The sequence below is a fragment of the Otolemur garnettii genome, unplaced genomic scaffold, assembly GCF_000181295.1.
Source record: "Otolemur garnettii isolate 467f Iridium unplaced genomic scaffold, OtoGar3 scaffold00122, whole genome shotgun sequence".
Classification (NCBI taxonomy): Eukaryota; Metazoa; Chordata; class Mammalia; order Primates; family Galagidae; genus Otolemur; species Otolemur garnettii.
The window spans coordinates 1,762,774-1,787,536 of NW_003852517.1; the positions used below are offsets into that span (position 1 = coordinate 1,762,774).

At 36.1% G+C, this 24,763-nt stretch overlaps 1 protein-coding gene across 1 annotated transcript in view; it reads right to left on the reverse strand.

Moving 5' to 3' along the window:
• The window catches only part of SLC9C1 (solute carrier family 9 member C1), a 95,084-nt gene that overhangs the window by 38,407 nt on the left and 31,914 nt on the right, over nt 1-24,763 (reverse strand). Inside the window, exons 10-17 of the mRNA XM_023517858.1 lie at nt 20,048-20,129; nt 18,582-18,748; nt 16,674-16,799; nt 10,467-10,564; nt 7,774-7,893; nt 2,338-2,533; nt 1,754-1,856; nt 371-466 (exon numbers count right to left, since the gene is read on the reverse strand). Coding sequence (XP_023373626.1) covers nt 371-466; nt 1,754-1,856; nt 2,338-2,533; nt 7,774-7,893; nt 10,467-10,564; nt 16,674-16,799; nt 18,582-18,748; nt 20,048-20,129 — 988 coding nt within the window. The remainder of the gene's footprint in view (nt 1-370; nt 467-1,753; nt 1,857-2,337; nt 2,534-7,773; nt 7,894-10,466; nt 10,565-16,673; nt 16,800-18,581; nt 18,749-20,047; nt 20,130-24,763) is intronic.

Sequence of the window (24,763 nt, forward strand, 5' to 3'; positions counted from 1 at the left end):
GATAAGATCCTGGCCTTGAGAGGTCCTGCTCAAGTCATCATTTAGCCTCTCTAGATGTTTCATTTTCTTCTTATTGAAACAGAGAATTAGTTGGGATTATTATCTTAGAAACTTGAAAGAACTGGTTTAAAGAATAAGACTTTATCTAGATGCCAAGTATTTCAAAATAGAAGGAATTATCTGGAGGGCATAAGAATATGGCCACAGGAAAGGGGAAGTCCAGTATAAAAGGACGGTGTAGGCTTCAACAGAGGAGGGATTTATTTAATGCAAGACTGTCAAAGAATGGTTGGAAGCTCCAGTAATATCACCCTCTGGATTTCAGATGCAGAAGAGTGATCAACATTCCCCTGATAAAGTTTCAAAAGACCCATTTCTTTAACAGAGTGATGAATGTTTGAAAAAAGTTTGAAAATACAGGGAAGGGAATTTAAGGCAGCAATTTGTGTTAGAAAGAAGATGAAACCTTGCAGGATTGCATCCCAACTCTATTATTCATTAGCTACTACATATCTGACATTAGACAAGTGACATAACTTTTCAGACACTCAGCTCCTGATCTGCTGCAACCAAGATAGCAAGATTAACTTAAGGATTTGAAAATGGCCCCTTGTAGGTGAAAAATTATTATTCTTGTTATTAATGTAATAGAGACTTAAAAAAGGCAAGATAAAAATGGCAGAATTAAACTAAAGAGAAAAGAGGGTAAAGGAAACGATAAGTAAATGTGAGGTTAAAAATTGGGCAGTAAGGGGAAACTTTAAGTAGGAGGTTGAGACAACAGGATTGTAACTTAGGAGTGTCTTCTCAGCTATAAAGTGCAGTGGTAGCTCTGTCGCTAGTCCTAGTGTCTTAAGTGAGCCTGATTCTACGAAGCCCACTGTGACTATGGGGGCAGTCCGACCTTGCCAAAGTATGAATAATAATAGGGGGATTTATTATAAGATCTAGGAGGATCTCCATCAGTCTGTCATTCCCCAATCCCCAGGCTGCAGACCAATACCTGTCTGTGGCCTGTTAGGAAATAGTTGCACAGTAGGAGGTGAGCAGCTGGTGAGCAATGAAGCTTCATCAGTATTTACAGACACTCTCCAACAGCAGCATCAGCACCTGAGTTCCACCTCCTGTCAGATCAGCGGCAGCATTAGATCCTCCTAAAGAGTGTGAACCCCACTGGTAACTGCCTATGTGAGGGATTTAGGCTGTGCATTCTCCTTGGGAGAATCTACTCCTCTATCCTGACAACACCCCCCCCCCACCAAACCCAGTGGAAAAATTGTTTTCCATCAAACCAGTCTCTGGTGTGAAAACGGTTGGGGACTTCTGATTTAGGTCAACCCAGCCGAGGAAGTTAAGGTTGGGAAAAGTTCAGTAACCAAAGTCAATAGCTTACAGCTAGTCAGAGAAGACCAAAACCAGAGCCCAAATCTGCTGAACCCCAGCTCAGTGCTCTTCCCACTACAGTGCACGTTAAATGATTTCAGGGGACTCATCACTTTCACCCTTATACTATCACTAACTCTGATCCTAAATGCTTTAGTTTCTTTTAATTCTATGAAACCTTCTGTGATCTTTTCAACTAGCTTTGAATTTATTACATACAATATGATTGGATTTGAATTCATTTTCTCCCAATAACATGGTTTAGGAGTACCACTTAAATTTTCCAGTAAAGATCTGAGGTTTGTATTTTTGTCTATGCATCACATACAATTCCTCCATTTATATTTTCCTGATAAAAAATTTATATTACCTCTTGTTAACTGATACAACACTACAATACCATCAGTTTGTAGGCATACGATACCATCATTTAACATTTTTATATTTAAAAAGTAAATTGTGTTGGGCGGCGCCTGTGGCTCAAAGGAGTAGGGCACAGGCCCCATATGCCAGAGGTGGCAGGTTCAAACCCAGTCCCAGTCAAAAAAAAAAAAGGTAAATTGTGAATTGTCTCAAGTATAAGAGAATATCTAGAAAGTTACCCATCTATTTATATATTTAGTATAAAAACAACAGAAACAAATATTCATATACTCACTGCCTTGCTCAGTTTATGACCATTGTCAATACCTTTGGAACTCACTCTGTGTTTCTTTAACACACACCATTTTAAAATTTATTTTTACAAATAACAAAATCAATGCTTAGAATACGCATATTTTCTATTCACTCACCCTAAATTGTCACCTTTGATAATTAAAGGTTGTCTTGAGAAATAAGGGAAAATTTCATACACTCCTTTAGAAAACTCTCTGTAGCTAATGTTGAAAAACGAGGTTCAAAAATCTCCCTGTTAGACATACAACACATTCACATATGCAAATTTTTGACTACCTTAAGTAGGTTCTCTAGAATATAAAATGTAAGGAAGGAGTAGTTTGCATGTATTAATTCATCTTCATAGGTTTCATTTATGTCGGGCACCCAAGAGATTACAATAGGAAACGTGTTCATTAGTATTATAAGGTATCCAACATATTCAAATTCATCTGTAAATACTATTTGGTGGCATACACGAAAAATGAAATGCCTGTAAAACAAAAAAGACAGTTTAACCTGACAAAAGAATTACACCAAATGATCTTCATATATACTCAGTTATTCATATATACTTCATATATCCTCAGGCTATTAACAACAGCCTCAGAGCTTAAATCTAAAAGCAGTCACCACTCGCTAACACTTGCTGGTATTCTGCTCCAGACACTGTCCTTTTAAAGTCTTCCTCTGCTAAATGTCTTGAGTCCAGTTTCCCCTCTTTGTTTCTCTTTCCTTACTTCTCATCCCCCTTTTCTCTTACTTTTAATAGAAATACGTTTGGTAGAAGGAATAATTCAAACTGGAAATATTTAAAGAATAAAGAGAATCTCATCTCCCAATAATTCTAATGCTCAGAGATGACTATCATTAACAATTTCAATATTGTTATAGCTTTTTTATGTTTATAAGATCATTATCTATAACCACAGAAGAAATTGAATTATACTATTTTTCTGAAACTTGCTTCTTTTTCCCTTTTAACAATGTATTATGAGCATGTTCCCTTTTCAAGACATATGTGGTACTGGAACATATCGATCCAAGTTTATATCAAAAAGTTTAAATTAAGGTATATGCTTTGAAAAATAGTTTTTATACTAAGTATTCTAGAGAGTGAAATACAGATGAGATGATTTACTTTTTACATTTTTATTTTTATCTATTTTTTATTTTCGTATGGAAAATGGAGGCACTTATTGAAGATAAAGATAAAAGAAACATTGTACTTAGGACAAGGACACCTCAGCCCACTTCACAGTAGGCATGCTGGGACATCACACAGTTCTCCCAAGAGTTTCTTCCACTGTTCAAAACAGTCTGCAAAATCTTGTGTTGGAATTACCATCAGCCGCCTCATTGTATCTCATCAATAGTTTGAAATCTCTTCCCTTTCAAAGATGATTTCAGTTTTGGGAAAAGCCAGAAATCACAGGGCATTCAATCTGGACTGTAGAGGGACTGAGTCCCTGGGTGATTTGATCTATCACCAAAAACTCTTCCCAAGACTTGGTGCACGCGCAGGCTCATCATAGTGATGAAGCTGCCATTTACTAGTTATCTGGAGCTGTGCCATTTTCCTCATAGAAGAACAAACAGGTAGTACTCCTTATCAAATGTCTGCCCTGGAGGACCATGCTAGTGACCGACAACACCTTCCCAATCACAGAACAGGGTTAATAACATGGTCTTGATCTTACTGTGACTTTGACACCCCTTCTTGGGACATAGAGAACCAAGCAACTTCCACTGGGATGACTGGGCCTTTCTTTCTGATCACAGCCATAGACACGATTCTTCCCCAGTTATGACCTTCTTGAGAGAATCCAGTTCATGGGTAGCAGTGGGAAGCACAGCCATTAGCAAATGCAGCACAATGCTCCTCCTCCTCTGGGAGCAAAAGGCATGGAACGTTTTGCCACAACACGTTTCATACCCAGAACTTGAGTCAAAATCTCAGACACCGTAGTTTTTGGAACCCCCAGTTCAGTTTCCAGTTCTGGCGCTGTCAGTCACTGAACTTTGTTGGTTGCAGGAAGGACACGCTCACCATTCTCAGGTATTCTGCTAGTTGCAGGCCTTCCAGAACATGGATCACGCTGAACAGATGCTTGACCATTTCGGAAATGTTTGTGCCACACTTTTATATGCGCCACGCTCACTGCATCATCCCCTAAAGCCTTAGGAGCCATTTGAATAGTTCCATGGAGGAACATCCAAGCTTAAGGCAGATTTTTTTTTTTTGAAATAGTCTCACTATGTCCCCATTAGTAGAGTGTGTAGCGTCACAGCTTACAGTAACCTCCAACTCCTGGACTTAGGCGATTCTCTTGCGTCAGCCTCCCAAGTAGCTGGGACTAAAGGCCCCCCCACAATGCCCAGCTATTTTTTTGTTACAGTTTAGCCGGGGCTGGGTTCTAACCCACCACCGTGGGTATATGGGGCAGGCACCCTACCCACTGAGCCACAGTCATGTTGAATGCCAGGGTCACACAATATGGAAGTTCACTTAAGGGCTTTTGGCGCCCCTATGAAGAGTACAGTGACCTGTGCCTTCCAGAGATTACCCTGAGGGATCCCAAAACATTTTCATTATATTAACAATGGCTGGATACTTTCCCGACAGACTGCAGGATAACATAAACAACTTAAAAGTAGCAAGGTTCAGGTGGCAGTGGCAAAGGACTTAACCAGATGACCCCAAGATGTATTCATTTCCTTTGCTTTTGTAGAGGACTCTGGAATTTTATCTCTGCCAGCAGAACTATTTCTACATGGATTGGCAATGTGCATTCCATAAAGAAGACATTCCAGAGATTTGTTCATTTTTGTTGCCCTTGGCAATACACCAAATATTGTGGAAACATCACTTCAGGGATGCAGAATCCAACAGCCTTAAGGCAGCAGTTGTAGGAAAGCACAAGATCTAGAACTTCTGACAGCAAAATTGAATTCTATTTTTTTTTGACACACATAGCTCACTGCAACCTCAAACTCCTGGGCTCTAGCTCTCCTCCTGCCTCAGCTTCCAGAGTAGCTGGGACTACAGGTACCTGCCACTGAATTTCTATTTTTCATTACCAAGCAGTGTCATAATGCATTATTATTGTTAAAACCAATGATATGATTAATCAATTCCTCATTAAAGATTGAGTTAAGTACTAGATCATTTTCTACCAGTCTCAGGGGGTAGATCTGTGAAATAAGCTAGAAGCTTTTACAATTTGGGATCCTATTTGAGAAAAATAAGATAAAATTATGAATACAGAGATGTATGATCATGTGATCACAATGATTGGACCCTATAAGACCTCAGGCAGTGCCTCTGTGAGACAGGGGCCATCAGCCTTGTTAACTCCATGGTGACACCACTTCTGCCTTGCTTCAGCCCTCTCTCCAGATTGTGTTTCTTGATCTTTTCTGGCACCAAACCATATATGGCACAGCACTGCACTTTAACATCAAAACAGCACTACACTTCCCTCTCCAGCTGTGTTGAGCCCTGCATAGGCAATTTCTCTGGAAACAATAAAAGGGGATAAAGACTAATCTTGAGAAAAAGGACAAGTTTCATTTTGTGATGTCTTTGCTGCATCTGATGGTTATAGGAGGCCACTATCCTCTAGTAGGGAGCCTGGGCTTGCTTCTGCTAGAGCAGAGTGCTCATAAGAACGTTGGAGTTCAAGACCTTCAGGTTTATCTACCCTAGTGTTTCCATTTTAGGCCTCATGATCTCAATCTTTTGCATGTTGACAATATACAAGCCCTGTCAATGAGATGTGTTGATTTTCATTTGCATAGTTCTAGCTGCATCCTCCAAAATGATATTATATCTATTTTATTATTTAATTTGAATTTTTAAGTTGACTTTTTAATTTCAGTAATTATATATATTTTTCCATTTTTATATTCAATTTCTTTTGGTGATTGAACTTGCCATGTTTGTGATTCCATCATTTATTAACTTAAACATTTCAGCAATACTTATGGTTGATTCTAAATAATTCTGATAACTAAAGTCTTAGAGACATACATCTGTTATTATTTCTACTGATTTGCATTCCTGTTTGTTTCCTTATATGTTCATTGATCTTTGACAAGGACTTCATCTATTGTCTAGGGTACTTACTCTTAAGTGGATCACTAATCAGCACTAAATAATAAATACTAACATTTGCTAAATGTTTACCTAGTGCTAGTCCCTGAACTAAGTGCTTCTGCACTGTTTATGTAATCGTCACGACAATCCTATGAAGTAGGAAAAGGAGAACCTAATTAACATATATTACTACAGACTACTTGTCAGTTACTTTGCCAAATGCTTTAAATATATCAGTTGGTTTACAGAATATGATGTAGATACTACTATACCTATTTTTCAAAAGAAGAAACAGAAGCCTAAAAAGATCATTCAGCTAATAAATTAATGGAGCTTGTGATTCTAAACCATGTCATCTGAGTTCAGAATCTGGACTTCTACTTACTTTGGGATGATGATATTCTAAAGATATCCTAAAGGACACATGTTGTCAGTAATAGTTTTTCAAATTTCCCTTTCTTACATCAACAGAAATAAATACTCAGAAAATTTGCAGCTTAAGTCAGCACTGAAGATTTTTAAGGAATTATAAGAATATACTTTGGCTATTTGAATATGGAAGATTGAAGATACATAAAAAATTCTTTGATATTCCTATTGAGAGTCTATATTTCTTCCCACTGAATTTAAGAAAAGAAATAATAGGCACCCCAATTGCAAAGGAAGAAGTATCTTTATTTGTAGATGACACAACCCTATATACAGAAAGTCTTAAAGAGTCCACAAAAAACATCTAGCAAAATCAGCCAAGTTTTAGGATGTAAGTTTGATACATAAAAATCAGTTATATTTCTACACACTAGGCATGAATGATCTGAAAATAAAATTATAAAAAAATTCTAATTAAAATAGCATGAAAAAACCCAAAATACTTGGGATTAAATTTAACCTAAGGCTTACATGCTTAAAACTATGATACATTACTGAAAGAAATCAAAGATTTAAATAATGGAAAGACATTCCATGTTCATAGACTGGAAGGTTTAATATTGCTAAGATGACAATACTTAAACCTTCCATGCAATTTCTATGAAAATCTCAAAGATTATTTTTGTAGAAATAGACAAAATAATCCTAAAAAACATACGAAATTTTGAAATCTCAAATAGCTAGAACAACACTGAAAAAGAAAAATAAAGTTGAAGGGCTCATCCTTTCTTGTATCAATATTGTCCAGCAGTAGCAGGAAACAATTTGGTGGTTCTTCAGGAAATCAAATATAGAATTACCACATGACGCAGCAATTTTTTTTGCCTAGGTGTATACCCAAAAGAATGAGAAGCAGATATTCAAACACATACTTGTATATGAATATTCACAGCAGCACTATTCACAGTAGCCAAAACGTGGCAATAATCCAAACGCCTGTCAATTGATGAAGGGGTACACAAAATGTGCTATATCCATTTAATGCAATATTATTCAGCTGTAAGGATTAAAATACTGATACAGGCCACAACGTTAATGAACCTTATGCTTTCTTCTTTAAGTAACTTTTTGTATGTAATAAGTAATTTAGTTGTAAACTACTTCAAAATATTTTGCAAAGTATATAGGATATAATTTAAAAAGAAATAAACAGGGAATTTCAAATGAATATAATTGAATTTCTTATAAGGTTCAAAAGCACTTACTTTGATGGAATCCCTTTATCTTTTCTAGTATTATATACCCAATCAAGCAGTAGTTTTCTAACAACAGAAAGTAATTTTTTGCCTTCAGAATATTTCTTTATTGTCTCAAGACTTACATATCTGAAAAAAAAGAGAGAAATCTTTAAACATGCTTTAAACATTTTAGAAACATTTTAATGCAGTATTGTCAGAAAGCAGAAAGACTATTTTATATGCAATGTTGACTGGAAATGAGACTTTTTCACGGAAACAGTTCCAAGTCATGAACTTACAGACACCAGTAGATAAACAATCATGAAGTTAGGTACTAGGGCTCACTCATTACACCAAAAGTATTAAAATTTGGAGATATATGATTTAAAATACTAGAAAGTCCAGATGGCTCACACTTGTAATCTTAACACTTTGGGAAACTGAGGTGGGTGGGTTGCTTGAGCTCAGAAATTTGAGACCAGGGTGAGCAAGAGCAAGATGTCTCTACTCAAAGTAGAAAAATTAGCTGGGGTTTGTGGCACCCACCTGTAGTCCCAGCTACTCAGGAAGCTAAGTCATGAGAATCTCTTCAGCCCAAGAGTTTGAGGTTGCTGTGAGCTATGATGATGCTGCAGCACTCAACTCCAGGGCAACAGAGTAAGACTCTGCTTCAAAAAAACAAAAACAAACAAACAAAAAAGAAAACAAAGGTAAAGAAAAAAAAATAGTAGAAAGGTCTAGGTTCAAGAAGAGAAAGCATATAATAATTCAAATATTTGGGATTCGGATATAATTGGGTTTTCTGGTTGGATCCCTCATTGGGATCTATAATTTACTACTCCCAAGACATTGGGTAAATTCTTTAACCTCTCTGTGCTTCACTTTCCTCACCTGAATCATGAATGTAATAACAGCAATTATGTCATCAAAATTTGGTAAGGTAAAAATATGTTGATACATATAAAGTGTTTAAAACTACCTGACACAGCACTTGACAAAAGTAATTATGTATTCAAAGCATTATTTTTTAGGCAATTGCACAGGCATTCAACATATGTCCTGTACTCCTGTTTCAATCCTCCACTTCTACTCTCTTTAGGCATATTTTCCTTGCCACAGGACACCCCAACATATGGGGCTACAGATAGGAGTAATCAACTCCTTGGCAAAATCAACACAAGGCAAACCAAGCAAAGAAGCAAGAATTGAATATGAACATAATTAATAGAAAGTTCTCTAGGATTGAAAGACTACTTTGCTGACCATAATGTCCCCCACAGTGCCTGGAATATAGCTTTGCACATGTTGAAATTAAATATATGTGTCTGACATTTACAAATAAAAATGTAATATATTCCAAAATTTGCCTATAGTATCTACTAAAAAAGGTCCTTGAACCTTGACTCCCCGTCCACCATTGGCATCCTCTTGGTATCCATTTTGGTCTGGGTCTTCATAGGCATATGTTGCCTCTACCTTTGTGGAGGATTTAAGGAGAAAAAACCAAGGCAGTAGGCTAAACTGTTTGATGTTGTTTTCATATTGACCTCTCTCTCTCAGATTGTACTCTCCCAGACAATGAAGTGATGTTGCATTTACATCATTTACTCATTCATTTAAAAACTTATCTAATTTCTTTGATACAGGGACACTAGTGTAATTGAAATCATTCAATTCTCTGTCTTCTTGATAATATGCATTGTATTGTTTCATATTGATCAACTTGCCCAGTCCTCTCTTTCAATTCCCTCAACTTTACTCAGGTCTCATAAGCATTGGAAGATCCTAATATCAAGAGGACATGTGGAGATGTTTGTACCATAGAAGGAGCTATTTGAATGTTATATATGGAGAAACCAACATTTAAATAGGATATAATTTTATCTTCCTATTTACAACCTGGACAGATAACATCATAATGATTTGCATGGCTAGGTTTAAAATGAAAACTCTTGCCTAGATGATATTGAAGCCTATTCTTCCCAGTAAAGTATTACAAGAATGGAAAACCAAGTATCCAGTGTGCTCAATACTAATAGGAAACCAACAGAAAAACAACTACATCTCCACACAAAAGAAAAACACAATTAAATTCAAGTGGGGGTGGGGATGGAGGAGAAAAAAAGGAGGAGGAGGGGGGAGGGGAATCGGTGAGCTCTCACCTAGTGGGCACAATGTGAAGGTATACAGCACAACCCCAGGGTGAAGGGTTCAACTACAACCAGAACTTTACTTTGGAAATGTGAACGATGTAACCTAATCATTTGTACCCTCATATTAATCTGAAATTAAAAAAACAATAATAAAAAAATAGAAAAGGAAAATTCTTAGACTCTGAGTATCTGTACTGGAAATACAATGAGAACATGCCCTCATTTCTGGCTGCTTTCTTTCTCACACTCAACTTTATCCTACAGTGTAGCACAAGTCTGTATATGTAAGTGGACCCAAAGCTAGCATGTCCCTTAGGTTTAGGGGTATACAAAAAGACCAGGGTTTTTTTTTTTTTGCGGTTTTTGGCTGGGGCTCGAGTAGCACAGCAAATTTGGGAAACTAAAAATAGGTGATCTGGCCTGAGTGTAGCATGCAGAACAGGTGGCAACTTGCACACTTAGTACTAGATGAACTCAAGTTATGAGACAAGAGCAAGAAAACTCACTTACATAATTTCCTAAAGTCAGTGGCCTAGAATAGAAGCCCACTCTTGCCAGTATACTTACTCTCCCTTCTTCTCACCAAAGCTTCCTGCTGCACCTACCAACACCTGGACTGCACCCTGGGACAGAGTGTCATTCCTGTATTGTCTCTGGTAGCTCGCCTAAAAGAAATGTTGATTTAAGTCATTATACAGCCTGAACAACAATGATGACCTACTATCACTTTTATGGAAAAATAATGTGTGAGAAAGAAGTCAAAATACACAAATAATCTAGTATCTTTATTAAAAGAATCATTTTATGGCATCCAGACTATGAGATTAGTGCAGAAAGTAGGTCCAGGCTTTAGGTAGAGCCAAACTGGGGCCACAGAGCACCTGCTAAATATTAATTAGGTTTTCAAAAATAAGTGGAACTCCAAGTAAGTCTGGGAATTATGACCAGCTATATAGTCATATCAAAAGTTTTAAATGCATATTGGACTACTAAAGGTTCTTAGAAATCCTACAGTAAAAAAAAAAAAAATCAGTTTACATCTTCATTTAGTTCCATTTACCAAATGTTCCCACAACAAAACTCTGCTGTCTCATCTATTTAAAGTTTGTAAGAAGCTTATAAGAATTACTTATAAGGAACTTAATAATTTCTAAGGAATCTTATAAGGGTTATTATAATAAGGGATTGCTACTATTTTGTAGAACATAGTCACTCTTTCATCCAATACATATACAAGAGCCTCCCAAGCTTCAGGCACTATGTCTGGTGATACGGCAATGTGAAAACCACTCTCTGACACTGGTCTTGCCCTCAGTGTGCTGAATATGATTGTGTAAACCAAATCCCTTAACCAAAATGCAGGATCTGTGGAAAGATTTTTGAGTTCTATAGCACTCATTATCTTTGCACAATCATTTTTATATATTAAAACACTGTTTTGTTCTTGGCAGATACTAGGAAAGGATAGCAACTAAATTTGAGGATGTAGGATAAAAGAACTATTTTTCTATATTGACAAGAATTTAATAGAACAGCATTTTTCTCCTCAAACATCATTCAGATAGGTATAAAACAATATAAGATTGAAATGCAGGGTGTCCATAAAATTCATGCACAATCTAAAATAGTTCAACATTTACAAATAAAATTTAGAGGGGAGCAGCACATGAACTGACCCACTGGCTGACCAGCTCCCTGCTTCCCCAGAGCATGGACCAGCATTGCCTCCAGAGGAGTAGCACCTGAGTAGACTTCCCCCAGAGCATAGAATAGCCTGGTTCCCTACCCAGAAGAGCAGCATCCAATTTAAGCTACCTCTCAACCAGCTCTATACTTCTCTGGAGTAAGGACTAGTTAGGTCACTTGTTCTCCGGGGAGTGGAGCTCAAGAAGATAGACCATTCACATAAACTTCTTTAGCTTAAGCCACTTAGGCACTTGCAGGCATCACTGATGATGATTATAGTGGGAGACTACACTAGTGTACCCACCCAAAACAAACCCAACACACTCTACCCAAATGACACCCTAGGACATGTCTAAAAGCCTCTATATAAAATTAGAAGAGGTGATTCTTTTATCAGATATGCAAGTACCGATGCAAACATATAAGAAAAATGAAGAAGCAGGTCAACATGTCACCACCAAAGAAACATAAGAATGCTTCAGTAACTGATGCAAAAGAAATAGAAGTTTATGAATTGCTTAAAATATAATTCAAAATAATAAGTATAAGATACAAGAAAACACAGATAGGCAATTCAGTGTAATCAGAAAAGCAATTCATGGGCAGCACCTGTGGCTCAGTGGGTAGGGCACCAGCCCCACACACCAAGGGTGGTGGGTTCAAACCCATCCCCGGCCAAACTGCAACAACAAAAAAAAAATAGCCAGGTGTTGTGGCAGGTGCCTGTAGTCCCAGCTACTCGGGAGGCTGAGGTAAGAGAATTGCCTGAGCCCAGGAGTTGGAGGTTGCTGTGACCTGTGATGCCATAGCACTCTACGGAGGGCAGTAAAGTGAGACTCTGTCTCTAACAACAACAACAAAAAAATCAATTTTGGGCAGCATTTGTGGCTCAGTGGGTAGGGCGCTGGCCCCATATACCAAGGGTGGCAGGTTCAAACCTGGCCCTGGCCAAACTACAACAACAATAACAAAAAAATAGCCACACTACAGGTGTGTCAGGCACCTATAGTCCCAGCTACTTGGGAGGATGAGGCAAGAGAGTCTCCTAAGCCCAGGAGTTGGAGGTTGCTGTGAGCTGTGTGATACCATGGCACTCTACCGAGGGTGACAAAGTGAGACTTTTTCTCTAAAAAAAAAAAAAAAGCAATTCATGATATGAAAAAGAAATTCAACAAAGTGACAGAATCATAAAAATGAACCAAGTAGAAATCCCTCAGCTAAAAAACTCAATTAATAAAATAAAAAAAAATACAATTGAGAGTTTCCATAAAAGACTAGACCAAATAGACAAAAATCTAATATCAATTTTTTTCACACTATTTAAAAAAATTAAAATGGAGGGACCTCTTCTAAATGTATTCTATGAGGTTAGTATTATCCTGATACCAAAAGCAGACAAGGAAACAAGGAAGGAAGGAAGGAAGGGAGGGAGGGAGGGAAGGAGGGAGGGAGGGAAAGCAAGCAAGCAAGAAAGAAAGAAAGGAAGGTGAGCTATAGGCAATATTTCTGATGAACATAGATGCAAAATCTACAACTAATAAACTGAATCTAACTACCCATCAAAAAGATTATACAATATGATAAAGTGGAATTTTTCCCAGAAATGCAAGTTTGCTTCAACATATGCAAATCAATAAAATACAGTGAAAACCATAAAAGATTGGACACAGAATAGAAAAGAATACACAGAAATGGCAAGACATATATTGTTCATGGATTGAGGAATACATTCTGTTAAAATTATGATATTCTTCAAGCATCCCATAAGTTCAATGTAATCTCTATTATTGATTTACTATTTCATTATTTTCTAGTATTAATGGAAAAAAATCTTAAAATTTGTATGGAGGCCCCCCCCCCAAAGATATTAAATAGTCAAAGTAATTTTGAGCACAAAGAACAAAGGCATTATACTACTTGAGCTCAAAATTCACTACAAAGCTATAGTAACCAACATGGTACTGACATAAAAACAGACACATGGACCAAGGGAATAGGAGAGCTCAGACATAGATTCATCTATTTATAGCCAACCGATTTTCAACAAAGTTACCAGAAACTTACTGGGGGAAAGACAGTCTCCTTAATATGTGGTACTGGGAAAACCAGTAACAGGATATCCACATGCAGAATAAAACTAGCCCCCATCTCTCTTCCTACACAAATAGGATTTAAATATAAAACCTAATACTGTGAAACAACTATAAGAAAACATAGGAAGAGACTTTAGGTAATTGGTCTGGGCAAAGACACCATGGGTAAGACCGCAAAAGCAAAAGCAACAAATGCAAAAATAGACAAATGTGATTATATCACATAAAAATGCTTCTGTAGAGTAAAGATGCAATCTGTAGGAGAAAATATTACAAACTATTCATCTGATAAGAATTAATATCCAGAATATACAAAGAACTCAAACTACTCAACTTCAAAAACAATAATTTGATTAAAAAATTAGCAAAGGATCTGAAGAGATATTTCTTCAAAGAGGATATACCAATAGCCTACAAGTATATGACAAAATGCTCAATATCACAAATCATCAGGTAAATACAAATTAAATCCGTAATGAGATATTTTCTCTCCCCAGCTGGAATGGCTATTATCAAGAAGATAAAATCCATCAAATAGCTAGCAAGGGTGCAGTGAAAAGGGAACTCATCCACTGTTGGTGGGAATGCAAAGTAGCACAGCCACTGTAGAGAAAAGTCTGAAAGTTCCTAAAGAAGCTACGTTACAACTACCTTATCATCCACCTTATACATCCATTTGGATGTATATCCAAAAGAAATGAAGTAAGTATATTGAAGAGATATTTGCACTCCCATGTTTATTGCAGCAGAATTCACAGCAGCTAAGGTATGGAATCAACCTAAGTGTCCATCAGTGGATGAATGGATAAAGAAAAGGTGGCCTATGTACACAACAGAATAGAATTGAGCCATACAGAAGAACGAAATTCTGTCCTATGTAACAACGCATATGAGCCTGTGAGACATTCTTTTAAGTGAAAGAAATCAAGCATGGAAAAATAAATATTTCATGTTCTCATTCCTATGTGGAGCTAAAAAGTTGATTTCATAGGAGTAGAGTAGGATAGTAGTTACTAGAGGCTGAGAAGGGCAGGCAGAGGTTGGCTAAGAGATCAAAGTTAGAGCTGGATAGGAGGGATAAATTCTAGTGTTGAGCAGCACTATAGGGATGACAATAGTAAACAATAGTATGTGGGTTTTTTTTTTTAAGCTACAAAGAGGATTTTCAATATTCTCAACATATAAAAATGATGTACCCTGATTTGATATTACAGGAGTATACAGACATCAAAATAGCACACTGTGCCCTACAGATATGTATAATTAAATACATCAATTAAAAGAGAAAATGACAACAAAAATATCTTCTCAACCCTAAATTCACATTCCATGTTGTAATAAAATATTAGTTAAAAAAAAAAAAAAAGTAAAATTTAATGACAATGTACCAAAAGAGATCAATACGAAAAATGACATAAGCTTTGGGTTTTTTTTTAAGGCTAAGAAAGTGTGTGTGTGTGTGTGTGTGTGTGTGTGTGTGTGTAGGTACATAAAAATATTAGTGGTACTAGAGGTGGGGTGGAGAATAGGACTGTGGTGATGGCAATGGGAGATCCCACTGACACAGTTCCAGGTAGAAGGGTTGTTAAAAAATTGGCCAATAAGTATTCTACTTGGATGGAGGAGCAAAACTACATAAAAAGTTAAGTGAGCAATGAGCTAGATCAAAATGTCTGTAAACACGCTGATGGTTTGCTATTGCTGCCATATGGTGTTTACATTCTCTTTTGTTTTTATTTTCTATCTTACAGAAAATTTTTTTATTACAGGACTTTTTGCAGGAAAAAAATAGAAATCTGATTTGTGTTTCCTAAATTATATAGCAGATTGCTTGTACTTTTGGTTATTATACCACATAGTTTTTGCAAAATCTCCCTTTCTGCTTTTGTAATTCAAGAGAGTTGCAGTTTTAAGAAGCCACATTTGGCTGTTGAGATTCTTTCATGGTTTTCTCAAGGCTCGTCTTACTCCACTCTTTTCAGATCCTCTTCTACTTAGCAATCCTGGTCTAGATGTTTGTCTATCCTGTTCCTTTGTTTCCTTTTGACTGATATATTTCTTTTCTCTCCCCTGATGGCTTGGTATATTCAGACAGCCTGCCTTTGTCTTCCCTTTGGAAGCCGTTCATAGGTGGTTCCCAAGGGATGCCCTGGTAACCTTGGCTCTTAGGTGTATCAGGTTTAGAAGAGATGGAAGAGCTGGCTGAGATCTCCCCTCTACCCTGTGTTAACTGAGCTGAGTGGGAGTGGATCTGTGCCCTGTAGGTAGTAATACCTAATGTGGAGTATAGGCGGAAAATTTCCTGGTGGAACAAAGCACGAGGGCATAAGTTTCATTCTTCATGGCACTGCCTCAATTGCTTAAAGAAATTGTTTAGGTTCTTTAAAAAGTTTCTGGCCTTCAACTTGTCTACCCAAACTACTTCCTGCTGAAGAATCATGCCCTCCAGGCCTTCTTTTTCTTGAGTTAGACTGAACAAGTAGAATGCTTGCAGTACTATATGGTTGTAATAGCTGAGAAATGGACGACAGCTCCATATACAGGGAGGAACGCCCAACATAAGCATTTAGAGAAGATGAGCCATGCCACATAGTTAAAGATCCTGACCTGGACAGAATATGAAAACTAGCCTATTAGTAATTTCTAACATAGTCCCGAATTTCTCTAATTTTTACTCAAGCATTGAATAAAAACATCATACCCTCTAAATGCAGCTATTAGAAAATTTGGCAGTATCCTTCTATAAAAAGCCGACTTGGACCCAGAAGTGGGCGGCGTTACAGAATTCAGTGCCTAACACCTCTCAGAGTTGAGGCCCCTTGTAATTCCTCCCATTGGGATTTCTGAAATTCCCAGTTTTTCATCATAAAACACATTTAAGTGGATTTTTTTGTTTCCTTTTTTTTCTCTTGCACTAAGACATCTTTAGCAGGGTAAAAAGATTTCAATATAATTTTAGGTCCCCCAAATAATTTTTTAAAGTATGAGACAGTACTATTTGTGCCGACAAAAGACGCCTGTTGGCAAGCTCCAGGGCTTCAATGTTAAGGGTCTCATCTATCTGCTTGTTACAGTTTGGACACGTCACCTTCTGATGCTCTGTTGTTTCTTCTTGGTTCAACTAAGTAAAAAACAAATAAAAGACAAAAAATAATACATAATACATCTTGTTTAACATACACCTCAAATAATTCCTATACCAGTTTGATTTGAAAAATAATAGAATATGTTCAAATTCTTATTATTTGTTCAAATGTCCTCATCATTTGCTCAGTTGCACAAAAGGTAAAATATTTGCCAGTGTGGGGAAGAAGGGGTTATATCATATCTTCATTTTTACATGATGTTATTAACTGTTGAAAATGCTACCACACATATAAGTATACTTTAAACCAGCAGCTCTTAAAGGGTGGTTCCCCCATCAGTAGCAGCAGCATCGCCTGGAAATTGCCAGAGATACCCATTCTCAGAACACACCCTATGCCTATTGAGTCAGAATCAGGAGGACTGAGCAGCAGTCTATGGTCCTACCTGCTTTAAACTAACCACTTACGGTGGAATAGGAAGTGAATACATGTTAAGGAAATGGGAATATGGACAATTTGCTGATGAGAAAAACTGAAGCTTAGAGAAAATAAATGATATACTCAAGAGCAGAAAGCTACTCATTAAGTGGCAAAGCCAGATATAAATCCAGATTTTCTGAGTCAACACAAGTGTTTGACCTGTTACACTATAATATGCCCTATATCTGTATCCTAAAGAGGACAATGTGATTGTCTGATGGTCATCTACCTTCTGAAATAGATCAAGTACCCAAACAGTGGCCCCAACACTGACTCTGTATTAGAATCAACTAGGTAGTGAATTAAAAATATGTATTTCTGAGACCCTGCTCAGACCACCTGCCATGAATCTCCAGGGTAGGAAATAGGAACTTGATCAATATTTTACATAAACTTTCCAGATGATTCTGATGCAGATAGATCAATAAAAGGTCACCTTCAGGTATTAGGATCTACTAGAAATTCTTGAATTTGACATAGTTCTTGTCCCATCCAGAAATCCTAGAATCCAGAATCTGTGGTTCTGAGTCCTTACCTGGAGTTTCATGCACTGGTTCATGGAGAAGACGTGGATTTTTCAGAATGCTGTTTCATAAAGACTAATTGTCTTAATTGTGCCCTGCTAGAAGTTGGCCCCTTATATGGTGTGATACAAAAAAATATTCTAATGAAAACTAAGCATGATATAGGACATGGAAAAGCAACAAAAGCTTCGAGAATATCTCCAGACAATGTTTATTATTTCCCCTTATGGAAAACATGATTGATTGGTGTGCTAAGTATACTTAAATGAGTAAGTGTGACCACAGATATTCTCAAGCACATCTCAGGAGCAGAAAGTGACATCTCACCTGCAGCTCAACTTACGGTACTACTTTGAATTCTGTTTTATATTAAAAATGCTAATAACCATAAATTAGAGCTAGAAAGTACTTAGTATATATAATAGCCAAATGAATTCTAAATAAATGAATAATCAAAAGCCCTTTCCTACCCCTTAATCTGGTCAAAAACTACCCATTTCATAGGGTGTACTCCCTTTTTGACATCTTCTACAGGCCAGCCCAAGACACTTCTGTCTCTTTTGAATTTACAACATAATATTTTCTATATTCTCAAAGGGCTTGTGACTTCTACTTTGCCCCACAGTGATCATAAAATTCCTTAAGATCTCCTCCTTAGTATTATGGTCAATGAAGAGTTGTCAATGCAACTCTTTAATATATGCAATTACATATATTAAAACATGTGCGTTAGTATTTATGACATAACTTTTACTCACCCAATGGCAACTGTGTCTATTTTAAAGGAATAAACAAAAGGCATTACTTGCTTACTGCATATGGGTTTTGAAGAATAATTGCTTTCTCAACCATGTTCCAATCAGCATTAGCAAGATCTTTATCAAACTTGAGTGCGGCGGCGAAAGATTTGGTTAGCTCTTGAAAGTGTTGAAATGTATAATAAACTGATTTATATTTGGTGGATGTGACATCACGAAGACCTTGGATACAAAATATATTTTATAAATAGCAACATCACCATTTTGATAAAGTTTCCTTTTGTTCTGAACTTCTTGTCACTGAGTATTTTTTAAAACTTTGAATAAAGCTTCAATATAAATTATTTAATAAGATTATTAACAATTTCAAATTTTGTACCTTTACACTGCTTTTCACAAAAGCTAAGATATCTATAATAATAGTAATAGTTAATATTTTTTGAGTGTTTACTATATGCTTGGAACATATGCCCTAAATTTTGCATATGTTATTAAGTCTTTTGGTCTTTTGTCTGTACTGACTACTTTTTGAGGTGAGTCTTTTTCCCAGTCTGCAATATGAGGAACCAGAGGAACAGGGTATGATAGTTAGTTTTCAGGGTCACCAGGGTGCCCAGATATTTAGTTAAACATTATTCTAGGTGTGTCTGTGAGGGTGTTTCTAGATGACAGCTAGAAAGTACCTAGTATATGCAATTTAAATGGTAGACAGAAAAGCAGATTACCCTCCCCAGAGTGGGGGAGCCTTATCCAGTCTGTTGGAGGCCTGAATAGAAGAACAAAAGGCTGAGCAAGAGAGAATTTGTTCTCTCTGCCTTATGGTCTTTGAGATGGGACTTTGGTCTTTGCCTTCAGACTTGGACTGGAATGTGCACTATGGACTCTTTTTGCTCTCAGACCTTGGAACTGCATACTCGTACCTTGGGATTTAGCTTCCATAATTGTGTAAGCTAAACTTAAGTGCATATAAAGAATTACCTGCTTTATTCTCTAAGGTTCTAATTTCTCCAACCATCTTGTTTTTTTGGGCTCACCCAGTTTCCACTTTCCTCAGGAATTTAGTACCTGTCGCGTTCTCTATTTTATTTCATATGTGGTTTATTTACTTTGATGCACGTATGGCTTTTTGACATTATTTTACCTGGCATGTTTACCATCTGTTTCTTTTCACTCCAGTGTAAGATCCATTAACTCAGAAATTTTGCCTGTCTTCATAATGCATGACTATCAATTAGAATAGTGACTGGCATAGAATAGGCTCTTAATGAAAATACTCTAAATAATTGTATAAACTTATAGAATTGCTTTAGTTATACTAGAATACTATAAATAAAAAATCTTTTTAAATAAACAAGCTTATTGGCCTAAATGATAAATATATCTTTACATGGAGATTTAATTTTCTCTTCAATTAGGTACCAATGAATTGTATGTATATGGATTCTTTCCATTATTATTACTACTTTAGCACATTTAGAATATTTTTCTCTTCACTCAGAGTGGTAAATTAGTAGGGCTTACCTAGTTTAGTAACTGCCATTGGCAAAATAAATTTATTGACAATCAGGTTAATTAAACACACTGACACGCCATGAAATAATATCTAGAATTGAACAAAAAATACAATTTAAATATTCATGACAATTTCGTATAATATAGTCTATATTCACTGATACCAATTAAAGTAGCTTATACTATTTAATAGATGCTTAAGGCAGGGAAGGAATTTGGATGTCCATCTAAGACATGATAAAAGTGTGCTGGGGATTCTGTCATCTTCCTGTGTGTACTTCATCCATGTTTTGAAACCAAACTAAAATCAGGACACATGGTTTGACAAGTAAAGAAATACTCATAGAGATATTTGAAAAGGATATTTGTTCTTAAATTCCATTGCTGCACTTCTTAGGTCCTGAGACTACATCTATACTTTTTTTTTTATCTATTCTTATCTACTACAAACACCTGCCTATGCATTGCCACACAGTACAATATTATTAACACATCTGTGTTAAATAATTCTTGTTGCTTGGAAAAAGAGAACTCCTCACAGGCCTTGGTATGTTTTCTTCACTTTGCCTTGTTAGCACATTAACGTCTTAGTGCCACTCGATTTCTTCATCCACTTATATTGCAAGTCAGTCTCCAGAAATGAGTGGACCAACACTTCTCAATCTGAGATTTCACACTTCTGGTGATTTATGGAATTCTGGTTTCCAAAAATTTTGTCATTGACTGTCTAGTCAGTTCTTTCTTCTATGGCCACAGATGGAAATTATAGACAGAGCATGATGACTTGAGGCCAGGTGTAGAGGCTCACACCTGCAATCCTAGTACTCCGAAAGACCAAGGCAAGACGATCATTTGAGGCCAAGAGTTTGAGACCAAATCTGAGCAAGAGCATGACCCTGACTCTACAAAAACTAGAAAAATTAACTAGCTGTTGTGGTGCACACCCATAGTCCCAACTACTCAGGAGGCTGAAGCGGGAGGATAGCTTGAGCCCAGAAGTTTGAGGTTGCAGTGAAGTATGATGATACCATTGCATTCTAGCTGGGGTGACGGAGCAAGACTCTGTCTCAAAAAATTTAAAAAACACTTTGGAAACTTTAAATATTGGTGCCCAATATGTCATATGGGTGCCCAGGATGCCTCTACTGAGTATTGGGATATTCATTAGGGTGCAGCTCAAATACTGGTAATTAGGAAATTGGAGGCATATATTAAAGTGTACTAATGCACCACTTGAAGTGTTTTGATAGCGCATTCACCCATATTATCATTAAACCTATGGTTAGGGTGCAGAATTTCTCTAGTGCTCGATTCTATCAATCCTCCATCCTGAGAGGCAACTATTGTTCCAATGTCTATGGCTGCACATAAGAATTTCTAAAACTTTCATGGAAATCAAATTGGATATTATGTTGTGATTTTAATTTTCATTTCCCTAGAGTAATGATGTTGAATATTTTTAACTTGCTTATTAGTATATATTTTTCTTTTTGAAGTATCTGTTTAACTCTTTTGTACATTTTAAGAATTGGGTTGTTCTTTTATTATAAAATTGTATACATTTAAAAGATGCCTTCAAAGTAAAAGTAAATTGTCATATACCTGTATTGTAAATATTTTGATGAGCTAAAAAGCTTTTATTGTTAATGAAGTATTTTGTCCTAAGAAACTGGTTTACATTCTCAACTCAGAAAAATATTCTCTTATATATTCCTCTCAAAACTTTAAGTCTACGATCCATCTCAAATCAGTTTTCTGCATTATGTGAGGTAAAAAATAGAAGTTTTATTTTATGTTTCTCTAACTAAATATCCAGTTGTTAGGCACCATTTGTCAAAGAAAAAATTACATTTTCTTCCATTGAACTGCTTTAGCACTTTTGTCAAAAATCAATTCACCATATAAATGTCAGTCTTTTTAAAACTCTTTATTATAGTCTATTGATCTATTTTTATCATTACACCAGCATACTACAAACTTAACTACTGTACCTTTATAGTAAATCCTGATATGAGTTGGCGTGAATCCTTCAACTTTCTTCTATTTCAAAATTGTTACGGCTATTCTGGTTAGGGTGGCTTTTTTTTTTAAATTTCTATATTAAGTTAGATTTCGCTTATATATTTCTTAAAGAAATCTAGTAGGATTGGGATTATATTGAATATAGTGACATCTTAATGTTCTTATGTCTGCCAGTCCATGATTGGACCATATCATCATTTATTTAGGTCTTTTAAAAATTTCTCTTAACAATGTCTTCTGGGTTTTTTTCCCGTGTATAAATCTTGTCCAGTTTGGAAAGGAGCCTCTTGGCTGGCTCTCAGAGGTATCTGTCTCTTGATAGTTAGTTACCTTGAGTGTGGACTAGACTTAATGACTCACTTCTAATGAACAGAAGAATATACAGAGGTAATAGAAAGTCACATCTAACATTAGGCTGTAAAAAGACTATGACCTTTGTCTAGTTCTCTTACTTGCTGTCTCTGAGAGAAGCCAGCTACCATATTGTGAGCTGACCTAAGGAGAGACCCAGGTGACAAGAGAATGGCTTCTGGCTGTAAGCCAACAAGAAACTAAGGCCCTTAGTCCAAGTGCCTGCAAAGAACTAAATTTTGTCAATAACCATGCAAGTAAGTTCACAGGTAAGTTTTCCAGCCCTAGTTGAGCCTTTGGATAGCTGCATCCCCAATTTGTGCTTAAACTTTATGAGAGCAATTAAATCAGAGGTGCTAAGCTAACTTAACACAGATTGCTGACCCACTGAAATAGAAATAAATATTTATTTCAAGCAAATTTTAGGATAATTTGTTATATAGCTATAAATAACTGATATGTATATATTTCATTATTTTCATTCCAATACCATGTTTCTGATGGTTGCTGTTATTTATTTCACTTCTCTGTCTGCTTCTTGTTAATACATAGAACTACAATCTAATTTTGTATACTGGATCATGCATCTCATGATCTTGCTAAATTCACCATAGGTTCCAGTAGTTATCTGACACATACCAAATAACTGATTGTCTTTTTTCTCTCTATCACTCTGAGGAGGACATTGAGTATAATGTTCCGTAGACGTGTAGAAAGCAGACATATTTGCCTTTTCCCCAAACTTAAGGGAGTAACATTCACTGTTTTATCATTAAGGATCACCTACACTTTAAGGATATTTTTTTCTTTTTTGATAAATACTCTCTGTCAGATTAAGATAAGATAGTTTTCTTTAAACTCTATTTTGCAAAAAGTTTCTCTGTTTTTCATTTATGCATGTATATTAAATTTTGCATCTGTTAATCATATGGGTTTTCTCCTTTATTGTGGTAACGTAATGAACTATATTGATTTAATATCATACTAACATTACATATTTAGATAAAAACTTACATGACCATGATGTATTATTCTTTTTATCTATACTTATATTTTATTGGCTAAATTTTTAAAATTAGTTTTATATCATGCTTTATCAATAATTTATTTTTCTTGGTATACCTTTGCTGGTGTTTGATTTTAGAGTGGGATGGCCACATAAAATATATAAGGAAGTGTTTCATCCTTTACTATTTTATGCAATAATTTGTGTAGAATTGCTATTAGTCATTCCTTAAATGTTTGGTAGAATTTACCAGTCAAGCTATCTTCTGATTCTCTTTGTGAGAACATTTTGGTTTATATATTCATTTTCTTTTACATAGGGATAGTCAGATATTCTATTTCTTCTCATGTCAATTTGTGTAAGTTGTGCTTTTTTATTGCGGGGTTTAACTATTTCATCTAAAGTGTTAAATTTCTTGACATAAAGTTGTGCATAGTTTCCACTTTTTACTCATTCCATAGTTATATAATTTGTAGTCAGATTCCTTTTTTTATTACTGATATTGTTCTTTGCTTTTCATCTGTTTCTGTCTCTTTCTCAGCCTCTTTCCTTTTCTCTCATTCTTTTTTTGAGTTTAAACTTTTTAAAATTAAATCATAGCTGTGTACATTAATGCAATTATGGGGTACAATGTACTTGTTTTATATACAACTTGAAATACATTCATCAAACTGACTGACATAGGCTTCACCGTATTTTCTTAGTGATTGTGTTAAGACATTTATATTCTACACTTAATAAATTTAACATGTAACCTTGTAAAATGCATCATAGGTGTGGTCCCACCAATTACCCTCCCTCCACCCATTCTCCCCCTTCTCTTCCCTTCTCCTCCCCTCCTCCTTCTCTTTCCCTTTAATCTGGAGCTGTAGTTGGGTTATAGCTTTCATATGAAGTGTGGGTGCTTATACATTAGTTTCATAGTAGAGCTTAGTACATTGTGTACTTTTTCTTCCATTGTGAGATACTTTGCTAAGAGGAATATGTTCCAGCTCTATCCATGTAAACATAAAAGAGGTAAAGTCTCCCATCTTTTTTAAAGGCTGCATTATATTCCATGGTGTACATATACCACAATTTATTAATCCATTCATGGGTCAGTGGGCACTTGGGCTTCTTCCATGACTTAGCAATTATGAATTGGGCTGCAATAAACATTCTGTTGCAAGTATCTTTGTTATAAAGTGATTTTTGGTCTTCTGGATATATACCCAGTAGAGGAATTGTAGGATTGAATGGCAAATCTATTTTTAGATCCCTAAGTGATCTCCAAACATCTTTCCAAAAGGAACGTATTAGTTTGCACTCCCACCAGTGCAGAAGTGTTCCCTTTTCTCCGTACCCAT